General features: G+C 37.1%; 1 protein-coding gene across 1 annotated transcript; it reads right to left on the reverse strand.

Annotated features, from left to right (window-relative positions):
- Positions 1 to 1228: 1228 nt before the first annotated feature.
- LOC311090827 (glutamate carboxypeptidase 2-like) lies at positions 1229 to 14452 on the reverse strand. The gene is made up of 19 exons (XM_084126382.1): positions 14332 to 14452; positions 13205 to 13310; positions 12840 to 13026; positions 11730 to 11831; positions 11029 to 11154; positions 10356 to 10542; positions 9850 to 9943; positions 8588 to 8683; positions 6771 to 6856; positions 6550 to 6669; positions 6359 to 6441; positions 5945 to 6008; positions 5751 to 5818; positions 5506 to 5594; positions 5307 to 5397; positions 4925 to 5189; positions 3062 to 3143; positions 2785 to 2877; positions 1229 to 2460 (listed from the first exon to the last, which is right to left on the reverse strand). Exons 2-19 carry the CDS (start codon positions 13234 to 13236, stop codon positions 2253 to 2255), a joined length of 2073 nt encoding a protein of 690 aa, XP_083982508.1. The 5' UTR covers positions 13237 to 13310; positions 14332 to 14452; the 3' UTR covers positions 1229 to 2252.
- Between the last annotated feature and the right edge of the window lie 57 nt (positions 14453 to 14509).

Below are 14509 nucleotides of genomic sequence, written 5' to 3' on the forward strand. Positions count from 1 at the left end.
ACATTTATATATTCAGAGTTATAACTATATATTCAAGATTTACATTTATATATTCAGAGTTATAACTATATATTCAGGATTTACATTTATATATTCAGAGTTATAACTATATATTCAAGATTTACATTTATATATTCAGAGTTATAACTATATATTCAGGATTACATTTATATATTCAGAGTTTTAACTATATATTCGGGATTTACATTTATATATTCAGAGTTATAACTATATATTCAGGTTTTACAACTATATATTCAGAGTTATAACTATATATTCAGGATTTACATTTATATATTCAGAGTTACATTTATATATTCAGAGTTATAACTATATATTCAGGATTTACAACTATATATTCAGAGTTTTAACTATATATTCTGGATTTACATTTATATATTCAGAATTACATTTATATATTCAGAGTTATAACTATGTATTCAGGATTTACATTTATATATTCAGAGTTACATTTATATATTCAGAGTTATAACTATATATTCAGGATTTACATTTATATATTCAGATTTACATTTATATATTCAGAGTTATAACTATATATTCAGGATTTACATTTATATATTCAGAGTTATAACTATATATTCAGGATTTACATTTATATATTCAGAGTTATAACTATATATTCAGAATTACATTTATATATTCAGAGTTTTAACTATATATTCGGGATTTACATTTATATATTCAGAGTTATAACTATATATTCGGGATTTACATTTATATATTCAGAGTTATAACTATATATTCGGGATTTACATTTATATATTCAGAGTTATAACTATATATTCAGGATTTACATTTATATATTCAGAGTTATAACTATATATTCAGAGTTACATTTATATATTCAGAGTTATAACTATATATTCAGATTTACATTTATATATTCAGAGTTATAACTATATATTCAGGATTTACATTTATATATTCAGAGTTATAACTATATATTCAGGGTTACATTTATATATTCAGGATTTACAATTATATATTCAGAGTTTTAACTATATATTCGGATTTACATAGAATTATTTCCTGTTTGGCCCCCCATAAATATACATATATATACATATATATATATATATACATATATACATATACATATATATATATACATATATACGTGTATATATATACATATATACATATATATATATACATATATATATATATATATATATATGAACAGTTTCTGTTTCTGCAAAGTCGCGGCTTCAACAACAACAACATTTACAAAGTATGACAATGAAAATCTCAGGTATTGTTGATGTGCTTTTCTTAATGTTAAAAGCATCTAATGAGTGTGTGAATATCAGTTTGGGTGACCTTTATAGACACACTGACAGCGACAATGGATAACAGAATGGATAATCACAAGAACTGATAAGAATGTAAATGTGTACATTGAAATGCAACGTGAGTCGCTTTGGATAAAATGCATAAATGTAAATGTAGTAATTCACCTCAGAACCTGAAAATAAAACAAACAAGAACTTCGAAATTGTAAACTCTGTGTGATCAAACAAGTCTATTCTATGACAAAGATTGTTTCAGTCTGTATGTATATTCAATAATGTTAAAGTAGTGTAATATTTATGAATTTGATTAAGTATTTGTCAATTTTGCTTGCAGAGACTCCGCCCACAAGCTCTTCTGATTGGCTGTGACTCGAGATTGATTTTATCGCGTTGAACCTTATCGTATCGGGTCTGATTTCACAATGAATTCAAGTTCAGAAACAAGTTCTATTTGCAATTTTTGTAATTCTACATGCGTATGTAAGAAAAGTTTTACAAATAATTCTCTCAAATGTCACAATTTATGCAAGATTTACAAGCAACAAAAAACATTGCTTTTACAATTTATAATGTAAGTCAATAGAAATGTTCAACTTTATGACATTGTACAGTACACTTCATCAAAAATAACACTGTAAAACCTGTAAAATATGTCGTAGTGATTGCCTATTGGTTCTAGATCAGGGTTGCTGACAGTAACATTACAGTCAACCATAACTGAATAAGATTGTGAACTAAATTAAAGAAATTAATGCCATCCCTGCAAATCTCTTTGGATGAAAGAAATCTGCTTAATATTGACGATCTATCCGCTCGCGAGAGACAGATCTGCATGTCAGGTCCTTATAGTCGCTGCGTTTGATCAAACATTGACATGTTAACTATTTTGCTGACATCATGTAGTCGTGCATCAATAGCATGTTTTGAAAAGCAGATTTAAAGGAAGTCTGTCTCTCCGACGGCCGGCTTTAGCGTCCCGGCGGCTGCGTTGACGGTGAAGGCAGAGATGCTGATTTGGCGTTCGACCTCGTCCCAGGCCTTCTGCGGGTTCACCGCATTCTCGATGTCGAACAAAGCGTCATAAATCCCTGGGAAAGACTTGACTGCGTATTTATTGTGACTGCTGGGTGCGAAAATGACATGCCTGGAAAAAACGAAAGAGAAAAAGACAAACATGTTGTTTGTGCATGTACCAAAAAACATCTAATCAGACACGGGTAATACTTAAACTGATCCACAAAACACTGTTGAGTGGTTATTACCTTCTTAATGGAAGTACAGGTTATGCTAAATTTGGCATTTGACAGTGCATTGTGGGTAGGAGCAAACTATACCAAGAAAAAGCTGTTCTTTAGAGCTCTAATACTACAAAACGTGTGATTGTTTCTGTTTTTAGACTTAACCCACTAATCCTAAGTTTTAAACTTGAGTTATGAACTTCACAGTGTAATGATAGATTGTGCTTTACCTGTAAAATGGTCTTCCAGGCAAACCCAACGGATCAATGAAAGCTCTCTCTAAATACATCAGCTGATCATTTACCATCCGCACATCCAGGGCACTGAGAGACAGATAAAGATAAGGTAACAGTTGTGATGTGTCATGAGATGTGACACAGGAACACGTCATCATATAACAGGCCATGAGACTCTATAACAGCACTGTGACACAACACCTAACCTGTGTGTAAACTCAAACCTAGCGTTTTAGTGCTGAAGACTGTGCTGTTGTTTTGTCATTCATACATAGAGGTGTCGAGCTGATCAAGACGCTGATGAAAGTCTCGCGCTGCGACTGTGAAGTTCTCAACCGCTGAGAAGAGAGAGTCTAGAAACACATGATAAAGAAAGAGGTTGACTGTCAGGAGATAAATCAAGAGCTTTGCATTTGACATGGAAATAATTGCATGTGGAGAGATGGGATGTATCCAAATTCTTATACTCATATCTATGGCACACTTTATTTTACGTGCTACACTCTTAAAAAATAAAGGTTATAAAAGGGTGTTTTTGCAGCGATGGCACAGAAGAACCAGTTTTGGTTCTTCAAAGAAACTTTCAGGATCAGTTTTTAAAGTAAACCTATTATGTCTTGTTTTGTTTCTGGCTCTACTAGAACAGGGTTTCATGCTTTCATGTTCAAAAAACACATTATTTCCCCATATTCTCCATTGTTGCAGCTCCTCTCTTCCCAGTCTGTCAGTAACGCTCTGGGATGCGTTTCCCAAAAGCATCATTGGCCAACTATGTTCGCAAGTTCCATCGTTATCAGCATAGTTCAACGAGTCTGTGTTTCCCTGAAACCATCGTTCCAATGAACAATCGCAAACAGCATCGCAAAGTTGTGTGGTTGGAACGACAGCTCTCGACCTGTGGTTAGAAGAAGAGTTTCTAGTTTGCATGACATGTGGACTTAATAAACCCTCATCTTGAGCAAAATAAGCAAGCTGATATTCAGTACAACCTGTGTTTTTTATTTAGAATACATACAAATGCATTTACGTCTTTTAGTTTGTCAAGAGATTTAAAGCACCGTTTTTGAAGAGTGCGCATGTGCGATCGTGCTCTACTATGTAAGAACGAGCCTATGATTGAATCTGGAAATAAAGCGAAAAAACTGAGAAAAATTTGAAATAGTCCTCAGATGCCATGTCTGTAATTTATATCAAAACATCTGGCGTTAATTCGAACTCAAACAGTTTCATTAAAAGAAGGTTTTACTCCACCACCTGTGTGACATCATTAACCAACATGGTTGAACGACCAATTTGCAACAATATGGTTTCGAATGATTTCTTCAACGATGCATCGCACTACGGTAGTTAAGCAGCGAGTTACGTCGTTGTTCAGGAAACGCACCCGTTTAGTTCCTGTCTTTATGAAGCCCCTCCTTCTGAAAAGCACACTGTGCTCTGTGTTTGGGAAATGTCCCGCCCCTAAACCTAACCTCGAGTTTCAACACACTACTAACTAACTCATGGAACTCAATGCCAATAAAGAGCCTTTATTTTTCAGAAGCCGTGTTTCCACCGCAGGAACTTTCCCCAGGAAACACTTTGGGTGGTAATCGGTGTGTTTCTGCAGGAACCAGGGTCTATTTAAAGTTCAGGTTAAATATTTCCCCCTCAGAAAGTCCCTGCTGGCGAGGCAGTACTTTTTCAAAGTTTGGGAACTTTAGGGGTGGGACTTGGGCACTGAACATGCGTATTGGTTGAGTTCATGCCGCATTTTGATTGGTTAACTCCAAGCACCATTTTATTTCAACCACCATTTTTAAAAGTCTGTTGCGGTGCATGCAGTAACTTACATCAACATGTTTGGTATTCACATCAACAATGGAGTTTTAAAAATACGACAGATGGACCGACGACGAGGTTCAGGCTTTATTAGTCTTAAATTCAGAGGATGAAATCCAGCGGGAACTGGAAAGTCGCGCGCAGTCCTACGTCACCGAACTAATTTGCCTAATCTTCACGGTACTTTAGACCGCGGTGGAAACGCAGACAGCAACAGGTCCAGGGGAAAACTTATTCCTGGACAAAAACGCGGCTAGAGTGCATGATTTGAACATACTAATCTTGCATATTAAATGATGGATAGCTTGCGTACCGAATGAGATGCCGAACTGCTGCATGGCGGCAGGATGCTTCAGTGCTAGCTGGTGAATGCTGTTAGCGTATTTGCTGAGAGACGAGGCGTATTCTGTACAGTCCAGAGGTAAGATCAGAGAATCAGCCAAACTGAAGATCAGTCCACCTCGAACACGGGCCACCGCCTCCAGCCTGCGGAAACTCGGGTCGTAGAAGCGCTCCACGATCTCATAGGTCTCGTACACGCTGTGGTAAACCGGGTAACTGCTGTAGCGCTCAGTTTTCTGGGGGAAATGGTGGTACAAAACAATTTAAATGCTGCAAATTTAAAATCTATTTTGCGTAGATGTAAACACTGACAGGACTGAAATAAATACAGTGTTGCACACAAACACACTCACCCGGTTTTTGGTGTATCTCGCCCTTCCAGACGCAATCCCTAATCTGATGAAATACGCTTCAAAATCACTACCAGAGCCCAGTTTACTGATCCTGCAGGGAGAACACACACATTTGAGATGCATGTCATGAATCTATAATCAATCAGATGGTCTTATAGATGATTATGATCATCATGTTCCCGAAGCTGCACGTCAGTACCATGGTGCATCTCTGTCTGTGGAGTTGTCTCGTTTGTGCCAGCTCTCGTACAGACTCATGCCCTCCTCTCCTTCCTCTGGACTCAAAACCTTCAGAAACATCACTAATTTACACTTTATCACATATTTACATCACTTGCTTTTAAATAGTTGTTTTACTATGTTGATAGTAAAACAGAATGATTGAACAATTGATAGATAGACAGTAAAACAGACAGACAGACATTTTTCTAAACTGAATCTCACCTTCTTTGTGATGTCATAAACAAGAGTGTGTAGGGAGGGGGTGCAGTCGACCCTCAGTGTGTACATACCTGCGCACACACATACACACACACACACACTCCATTATGAGTGTATTTCTGATCGACAGACAGTAAGTTGATCTCATCTTGTTCAGATACTCTGTGTGTGTGTGTGTGTGTGTGTGTGTCACTAACCCTCGATAGCAGAGTCTGCGTTGATGTAGGCCACGGCTCGCTCCTGCAGGACTCTGGCTTTATCCTGCAAACACAGAACATGCAGCTTTTAGCAAACTGAGATACAGGGAGAGTAGATGCAATCAAGCATTCATTCATGTGATTCTGTAGTTCATTCATTCAATTGTTATTAATGCATTTTTTGTTCATTCATTCATGCATTTTTAGTTAATGAATTTTTTTGTTCATTCATTTGTGCAATTTTTTCATATATTCAATGATTCATTCAGGCATTTTCTCATTAAATCAATCAATCAAATCAATCATTCATTTATTTCATCATTAGTTACATTTTCTATGCATTAAATCAATTAAAATACATTAATTATGTATTCAGTCACTCATTTGTTCCTTCTTTCATTAATTTACTCGTACCTCTGCCCATTCTGTGGATCCCAGCAGACCAAACTCTTCTGCATCCCAACTGGCAAAGATCAGCGTTCTCCTCGGCCTCCAACCTGACACACACAGAGACACAAACACATGGTCATCACCAAAAGAAACAGAGAACCAAATAAGTGTCCTGTTTAAACGGGCATTAAACTAGACAGTGAGATGACACACACCTCTTTTCATGAGTTTTCCAGCTGCTCTGACGTTCTCGTGCACCACAGAAGCTCCTGACACGGGATCAATCCCTCCGAAAACCCAAGCGTCACGATGGCCGCCCAGAATCACGTACCTGTCTAAACACACACAACCAAACTCAACTAGACAGTATAAAATAAAGCTATGCAAACTCTCAAACAGAGTAACCCCCAAAATAAACCAGATAATGTAATGTCACCTGGCTCCACGGCTCCTCGGATCCAGCCAATCATGTTGTAGATACGGGTCACCTGATTGTTGGTGTGGATGTTCATACGTACTTTACTAAAATATCACAAAGACAAAACAATGCTTTATTCAATAAAAATGGTAAATAAGCAGTTAAGACAGTTTCAGTAATTTTACATGAGACTGAATGTGTTCCTGTACTCTTCCCCAGGTAAAGGCCTGTTCACACCAAGGACGACAACTAACGATAACGACTAGAGCTTCATTATATATCATTTTAGCATCGATATCACAGATAGTCACACTGGAGGATGTGCGATGTCAAGTATAGGGATTGTAAAGACCAGGAACCACGGTTCGAAACACACACGATTCTCTGATTATTGCAAAGTTTAACCATCATAGAGCTAAAGTTCATCATTTACACGTGTTTTAGGTCCTGTTAGTTTAAACATTCAAGCGATTTTAAACCATTCTAGCGCTAGAAAATGTGAAAGAAAACTCAATTTGGAATCGTTTTCTGTATTCAAGTCATATCATGAAATGTTTTATATGGTTCTTGCAGAAGCTCAAACGTGATGCGTAACACGAGATTGAACCCATTGGTTCTCGCCGTCAAGCGAACATGCTTGAGCTTCTGTTTACCACAACTGATGTGTGAGTTGATGAATGTCTATATGAATAAAATACTAAATTCAATTTGTTCATCATATAAAGTTACCGAGTCGCTTCAGACAATTTGGAGTAAACCGCTCAATTCCTGTGGATTAGTTTTACGATCTCTTTATGAACTTTTTTGGAGCGTCACAGTGTCAGTTGTGTAGTTGTCAATGGAGGGACAGAAAGCTCTCAGATTTCATCAAAAAGATCTTCATTTGTGTTCTGAAGATGAACGAAAGTCTTACGGGTTTGAAATGACATGAGGGTGAGAAATTAATGACAGAATTTTAATTTATTGGTGAACGACCCTTTAAGGCCCTTAAACACAGTGTAAGTCACTTTGGATAAAAGCATCCATGAAATGCATAAATAGAAACGCATGCTTCATTATGCTATTTATAGCTTGTTTACTCTCTCTCTCTCTCGCTCTCTCTCTGTGTGTGTGTGTGTGTGTGTGTGTGTGTGTGTGTGTGAAATGGGCTCACCAAACACAAGACCATTGTGTAAACTGGCGGACCTCCAGAATTCATGACTGAAAAACAACAGAGCCACAGAAGTGTGTGTGAATCTTTCTGTGAGTGTGTGTGTTGTGAGAAGCAAACGTGTGGCCTCTGCCCCTTCATGAGATCGCCGAGCGCACAAACCTCTCTGTACTGCTGACATCATGCATTCAAATCAGTTAACGATTACCAGGAGTGTGTGAATATGTGTGTGTAAGCTGATTAAGATTGTGTAAAGTTTAAGTCTCACTTCAGAACAGCAGGATCAGAGGTTGCAGGGTTAAAAGTCTGGGATTTAATGGTTGAGGTTTTGACTTTGGTTCAGAATAGTAACTGTCTGACTGACTGAACATAATCACAGTTTACTTCTTTAATTAAAAAACTTTTTACGATGCAAACAAGTCATTCCCTACATTATTTTCATATTTAGTTAAATCTTAAAGCAAGACACCACAGGTGAAATGATTTGAACTAATATATATCAGCGCTATACATTAAGACTTGTATTGCAAATTTCTGAAATGTTATGCTTAAATATGGAAATGGGCATTATGTAATTAAATATGCACTACTGTAATACATTCTCAGCACAGAAATCTGAACACTGGATAAAACCTGGTTCATATTAGAGTTTCATTGTGGATTTACAGGAAGGAAAGTCTCGTACTTCTGCTTAAATCCGTCCATGAATCCCGGTCCAAGTCGATACGAGATGTTAAGTGAATCCTTCCAGTTATCCGGAGGAAGAGGCCCGCCCATATGCCTACAGGAAGTGACATCATATAATGACTCGTTTCAGGTGAGGTAAAGAAACAAACTGTAAATGATATAGCAAATTTAGATGAAATGAAATGAAACAAGAATGTGATCAGCTTTAAACAGTTAAAAAAACAGTTTCCCCCATTTATTATGACTATTGTGATGGATTTTTTAATAAATAAAATAGTAAACTGTATATCAAACTAATCATAATTCTAACATTCGACCACTCGAACAAAATGTACTCGTTACACACAAGAGTTTGTGTCAAAACCAGTGGAAAAATCTGAGATGCTGACGAGACAATATCAAAAATATAACAGTCTAGAATAGTCTCATGACATATTGAGTAATCAACTGAACTTCTAACCTTTAATGATTTGAGATCTAAGTTGCTTCTACCAAGTAACAGAAGGGTTTGCATATGAAGAACCAATCACATTTTAGGGAAATTACAGTATGTAAAGTATCATGTCATTTTTGCCATGCTCATATTCTATAAAAACTGTTGTATTCTTTTTGCTGGCGGGATTCTCTCTGAGATCCTCCGGCCGTGATTAAAGCATATTCAAAGGCATTGTCTGGAGTCTGTCTAGTTAATGCTGCGCAGCAAGTGTGTTAGGGAAGCTCACTAGACACTTTGATAGTGTTATAGGAAAAGACTGGAGGCCAGTTGTCGACTGTAGACGCAGAGCTAGAGTATAAAGATTATGGGTGTCGATTGGAGACGCCCCAGATAAATGTATTATTAAGTGTCGACTGTAGACGCTTGGGTGTCGATTGGAGACGCCCCAGGTAATTAGGAGTCGGGTGCATAAGAAGAAAAATCGACCACACTATCAAATAATAATAATTATTATTATTCTTAAATATTATTATTACAATTATTTAAAAATATATATTATTTAAATTAAGTAAAATGAAACAAATTGATAAAGAAATATATTACTATTAGAACGATACTATTGTACTCTTGTATTAAAAATAAATAAAGTAAATAAATAAAGTAAACTTGTGTTATAAATATTAAATAATATTTAAATATCATATTATTCAATCAATAAAACAAGCATGTGATCAGCTTAGTACTATTGTACTGTTAAATGAAAGAATAAAAAAATAAATAAAAATTGTATGCCATCAAGTTGTTTTTAGCAGTGTCCGACTCACTGCAGCAGGAGAACTGCATCATCATATCCAATGGGATGCACTGGAATCCTGGGAAGCCCCACTGCGTCCTCCATGCTGGACCGGTAGGTGTATTCTACAAGACATTTAAAGTCACCGTGAAATCAAAATGGACAATTCTTGTCTCTTTATGGAATTCTGCAGTATTTATTATAAATGCATATAAATCTGTGCACATCATTTTTTTAAATTCATGTGCCTCATAATTATTAATCAAAATATCTTCCCCTCCCTCTTGCAGCAACATCTCTTCTCTGATGATGTATTTACTGGCGCGAGGGCAGGGCAACCTGTCACTCAAATGAGATCGACCAATAGCAAACCAAAACCATCCAATCAATTTCCCACAGACAATTTCTCAAGCCCCGCCTTCATTTGTTCTTGTTCGAGAAGTCATTTCACTCGGATATACGTCACAATGGAGAAGAGAAGACTATATTAACTTGTGTTTCATGAGTCTGTAATGTCCTAGAGAGTCTCTTTCGCACCTTTGGCAGGGTATCCAGGTGTGAGAGGGTCTCCTGCCCCGTTCAGGTTCAGGACGTTCCCTCTCTGAGCGCCTCCTCCTGGCAGGTTCCAGCCTTTGGGATACGGCTTAACGCCCTCCGCACAGTAATCCGCAGGGTCCGAGAACAGCACGATCCCTTTAGCTCCCGCTAACATCGCGTTCTTCACCTGCACACACACACACACACACACACAGCCATGTTTATGTGATTTGTGAGGACATTCCATAGGCGTAATGGTTTTTATACTGTACAAACTGTATATTCTATCCCCTTACACTGCCCCTATCCCTAAACCTACCCATCACAGGAAACATTCTGCATTTTTACATTTAAAAAAAAACACTGCTTAGTATGTTTTTAAAGCCATTTGAAAAATGAGGACCCCCAAAATGTCCTCATAAATCACGTATTTTCCCGAGTGTCCTCATTTGCAGGTGTGTTATCATAAAAATGTCCTCAGTTGTCATGAAAACAAGTACACACACACACACACACACACACACACACACACACACACACACACACACACACACACACACACACACACACACACACAGGATTAGCTGCCCTTCAAAGCCCATAGGATTTTCTTTCTTATGTGGAGATTAAATTACTCGTTAAACATCACATCCAAACTACTTTTAAACGCTACCTTGTTCCCACGGAAGATTTTGCCATATCTAGCAATGACGATTTTTCCCGTACAGTTTATTCCCAACTCTCTCTCCAGCTTAAAGAAATCCTCCGTCCGTCCGTAATTAACATACACCAGTTCATCCTACAATTCACAAACATCAGGTTACAGCTGGAGACGCACGTGTGTGTGTGTGTGTGTGTGTGTGTGTGCAAATTAATTTGACTTCTGTAAACTTACAGTAAACTACCGTTACATTTTTTTAATGTTATGCTCACAAAGCCTGCATTTTTTTGCTCAGAAATGCAGTAAAAACAGTAATATTGTGAAATATTATTAAAAGTTACAATAACTGTTTTCTATTTGAATATATTGTACAATGTAATTTATTCCTGTGATCAAAGCTGTATTTTCAGCATCATTACTCCAGTCTTCAGTGTCACATGATCCTTCAGAAATCAGTCTAATATGATGATTTGCTGATCAAGAAACATTTCTGATTATTATCAATGATGAAAACTGCACAGTTTTGAATAGCAGTATAAGTTTCATAAGTTTCATAAGTTTCGAATGATGAAACATTATGAGAAGAACCCTTTTATTTCATTTTGAATTAGATGCAATGATTAATCAAGGACAGATCATGCATTGAGACAATAAACAGGGTCAGTTTTGATTTCATGTTGATTTTACATTTGTCTTTGGTGTGTGTGCATCACCTCTGGTTGACCTTTTGCAGAGAAAGCACTGTAGGGAGGAATGATATCGGTAACATCTTCATAACCTTCAGGGATCGGCTCAGCCAGAGAGGTGTTAAAGATCTGAGAGAGAGAGAGAGAGAGAGAGAGAGAGAGAGAGAGAGAGAGAGAGAGAGAGAGAGAGAGAGAGAGAGAGAGAGCGAGAGAGAGAGATCTGCTATTGATTGAATTATGCACTGTAATAATCACTATAAAACATCCTCCGATAGAGTCATGGACTTTAATATGTCACCATCACAACCAAGCTGGAGCCGCTACTCGCAGCCTCACTCGTGACGAGATAAAGGCCTTAAAAACACACTTGCTCTTCATCAGGCTTCTGATGTCATGAGAGAGAGAACAGAACATGTTCAGTATTGAGTCCTCTTCATTTTTCCTGGTGAAAAACATTACCCATGATGCAGTACAGAAAATTACACCAATCAGAGTCGAAAAAAGCAACACGTGCCAAAATAGCTCTTTAGCTCCGCCCACTCACATGAAGCAGCGAATGACGTGATCGAGTCGATCTCCTTACACTCAAAATATTGAAATGTTTATATATATATATATATATATATATATATATATATATATATATATATATATATATATATATGCATATTTTGCAATATATTGTTTTTATACATATTCTCAACATTTGTAAATGAGTAGTTTTATTGTAGTTCACTAAAGCCGTTACCTTTGTATTTTTGTCCGATCAATTTTCAAAAGCTTTTTTGCCTCAAATCAAAGTTTGTAGTGTTGTGGTTCACCTCGTGGCTGATTGGTTTGGTTCATGGCTTATCAAACTTTATATTTATGAATACAACTAATGAATAAAAATACTTCCCGGAACCAGCGCAGCTGAAAAAGTGGGCGGACACTAATGCAATTACAAATGTGTCTGTTCTGAAGAAGTGCGTGTGGGTGCAAGGAAACTGTGACAAAAAACATTTAGCAATTTTATAATTGTGCAACATCAGTTGCAATATCTAGAGGGAAGAGTGTCATGATTATCACTAATAACTTCAGGTTCTCTCAAAAGAAGCCTTGTTTGTGTGTGTTTGGGTTCTGGTTGTCAGTAAGTACCTCATTGCCCAGGTGGTCCACTATTGAGATGTAGTTGGGTCTAGTTTTATTTGGGTATGACAGCAACACGTCGTAGGGAACCAGCTCTACCGAGTCCAACCCAAACTCCCTCCACTCGGCTCCAATCTGCTCCGCCAGATCCAGATTCTGCTGCGTTCCTGCCAGGTGTGGAAGCCTGGTGAACTTCCTATGACAAACATGAGACAAACATAATCTAGACTGGCTCCTCTACAAATGAGAAGGACAACGAGGCTAGCAAAATATCCATCATTCACATTACAACATTGATATTCACCACCTTACTGTATGTTTTAGATGCACTTAATATCATTCAATAATATCAGGACTAGTTTATCTGAAGGCACCTGAGATGGTGTTTAATATTCTCTGCTTGCATCTCATCCAGAAAGTCGCGCAGGAAGCTTTTTGATGTGTGTCCATGATTGACAGTAGTAGGTCGAGCAAACCAGCCTAAGATGATGAGAAACACACACCTGTTACACCAAACCAGGTCTGAGAAATATTAGCAATTCCTCTGTTTAATGTGCATAAGAGGAAATCATGATGAAGGTGTCTGTTCAAAATTAAACATCATAAATGCACTCACTCTTAAAAATAAAGGTTCCTAAAGGGGTTTGTTCACAGAAATACTATAGAAGAACCAGTTTGAGTTCCTCAAAGAACCTTTCAGTGAACAGTTCTTCAAAGAAACGAGTGTAAGGAACATTTTAAGAATCTGAAGGATATTTTGTACAATGGAAAGGTTCCATTAATGTTAAAGATTCTGCATGGAACCACCAATTCTAATAAAGAACCTTTATTTTGTGTAACGTATCATTGAAAGCAACAATAAACAAAGTGAGCAAAACATCCGGGGTTCACACGCCATTTGTTGAATGGATTTTCATGACTTTTTTCCATGCAGATTTGGTTTAGCATGTTTTGAATCTAACATAGAGCAATTTCTAGCTAATGCAATATTTATAGCTGAACATAATTACACACACAAAAATGCATTCAGAAAATAAATATAGGCTACATCACTGATTTATATTTCCATGAGTTTCCCAGATCTTTAGATTCTCTGATATTTCATGGTTGTGGGACCCTTGAACATTTCTTCAAGACTGTGTTTATCTGTAAACATATTTATCCAAATAAAAGGTATTTAAACACCTGCATTTAAATAAAGATCTATGGGGTCTCAGTATAGTCACACCTGTCCTAAATCCAGGCATTCAAGACCTGAGAAATGCAGCACAGGAGATCTGGACAGGTGAGACCAACAGGTGTCAAACACCTCAATTTGATTTTGACCATAAGCAACGAAAAATTAATAAACATATGAGTTGCTATTTCTAAAGAACCCTATTTGGCAACTTTGTGTCAACATGTTTTTATGGCAAAATTATGCACAAGGGCAAAAAACAACCTGTCTCGCGAGAGGCATTGCACATAATCAAAAATACTTAAAAAAGGTAGAGAAACTCACCAATAATACATACAATCAAAAAGAAAGCTGTAATGACCGTTAACCGGCAGATCCAGCTGATTATTATTCTCAGATCACATTTGACTAAGCGCCGCACATAACTTGTTGAAAGCTGGAGAACTATAACTGCGAGCAGGAGAGGAGAGGAGAGGAGAGGAGATGTAGGCGGGTCTTGCTT

Source organism: Abramis brama (assembly GCF_963993115.1).
Source record: "Abramis brama genome assembly, chromosome: 10".
NCBI lineage: Eukaryota > Metazoa > Chordata > Actinopteri > Cypriniformes > Leuciscidae > Abramis > Abramis brama.

Coding starts and splice junctions, on each gene's coding strand:
- LOC311090827 (XM_084126382.1), bottom strand. CDS start 13,236: ATGCAAGCAGAGAATATTAAACACCATCTCAG. Junction 8,684..9,849: donor GATGCAGTTCTCCTGCTGCA/GTGAGTCGGACA, acceptor CACTTCCTGTAG/GCATATGGGCGGGCCTCTTC. Junction 5,398..5,505: donor ACAGACAGAGATGCACCATG/GTACTGACGTGC, acceptor TTCTCCCTGCAG/GATCAGTAAACTGGGCTCTG.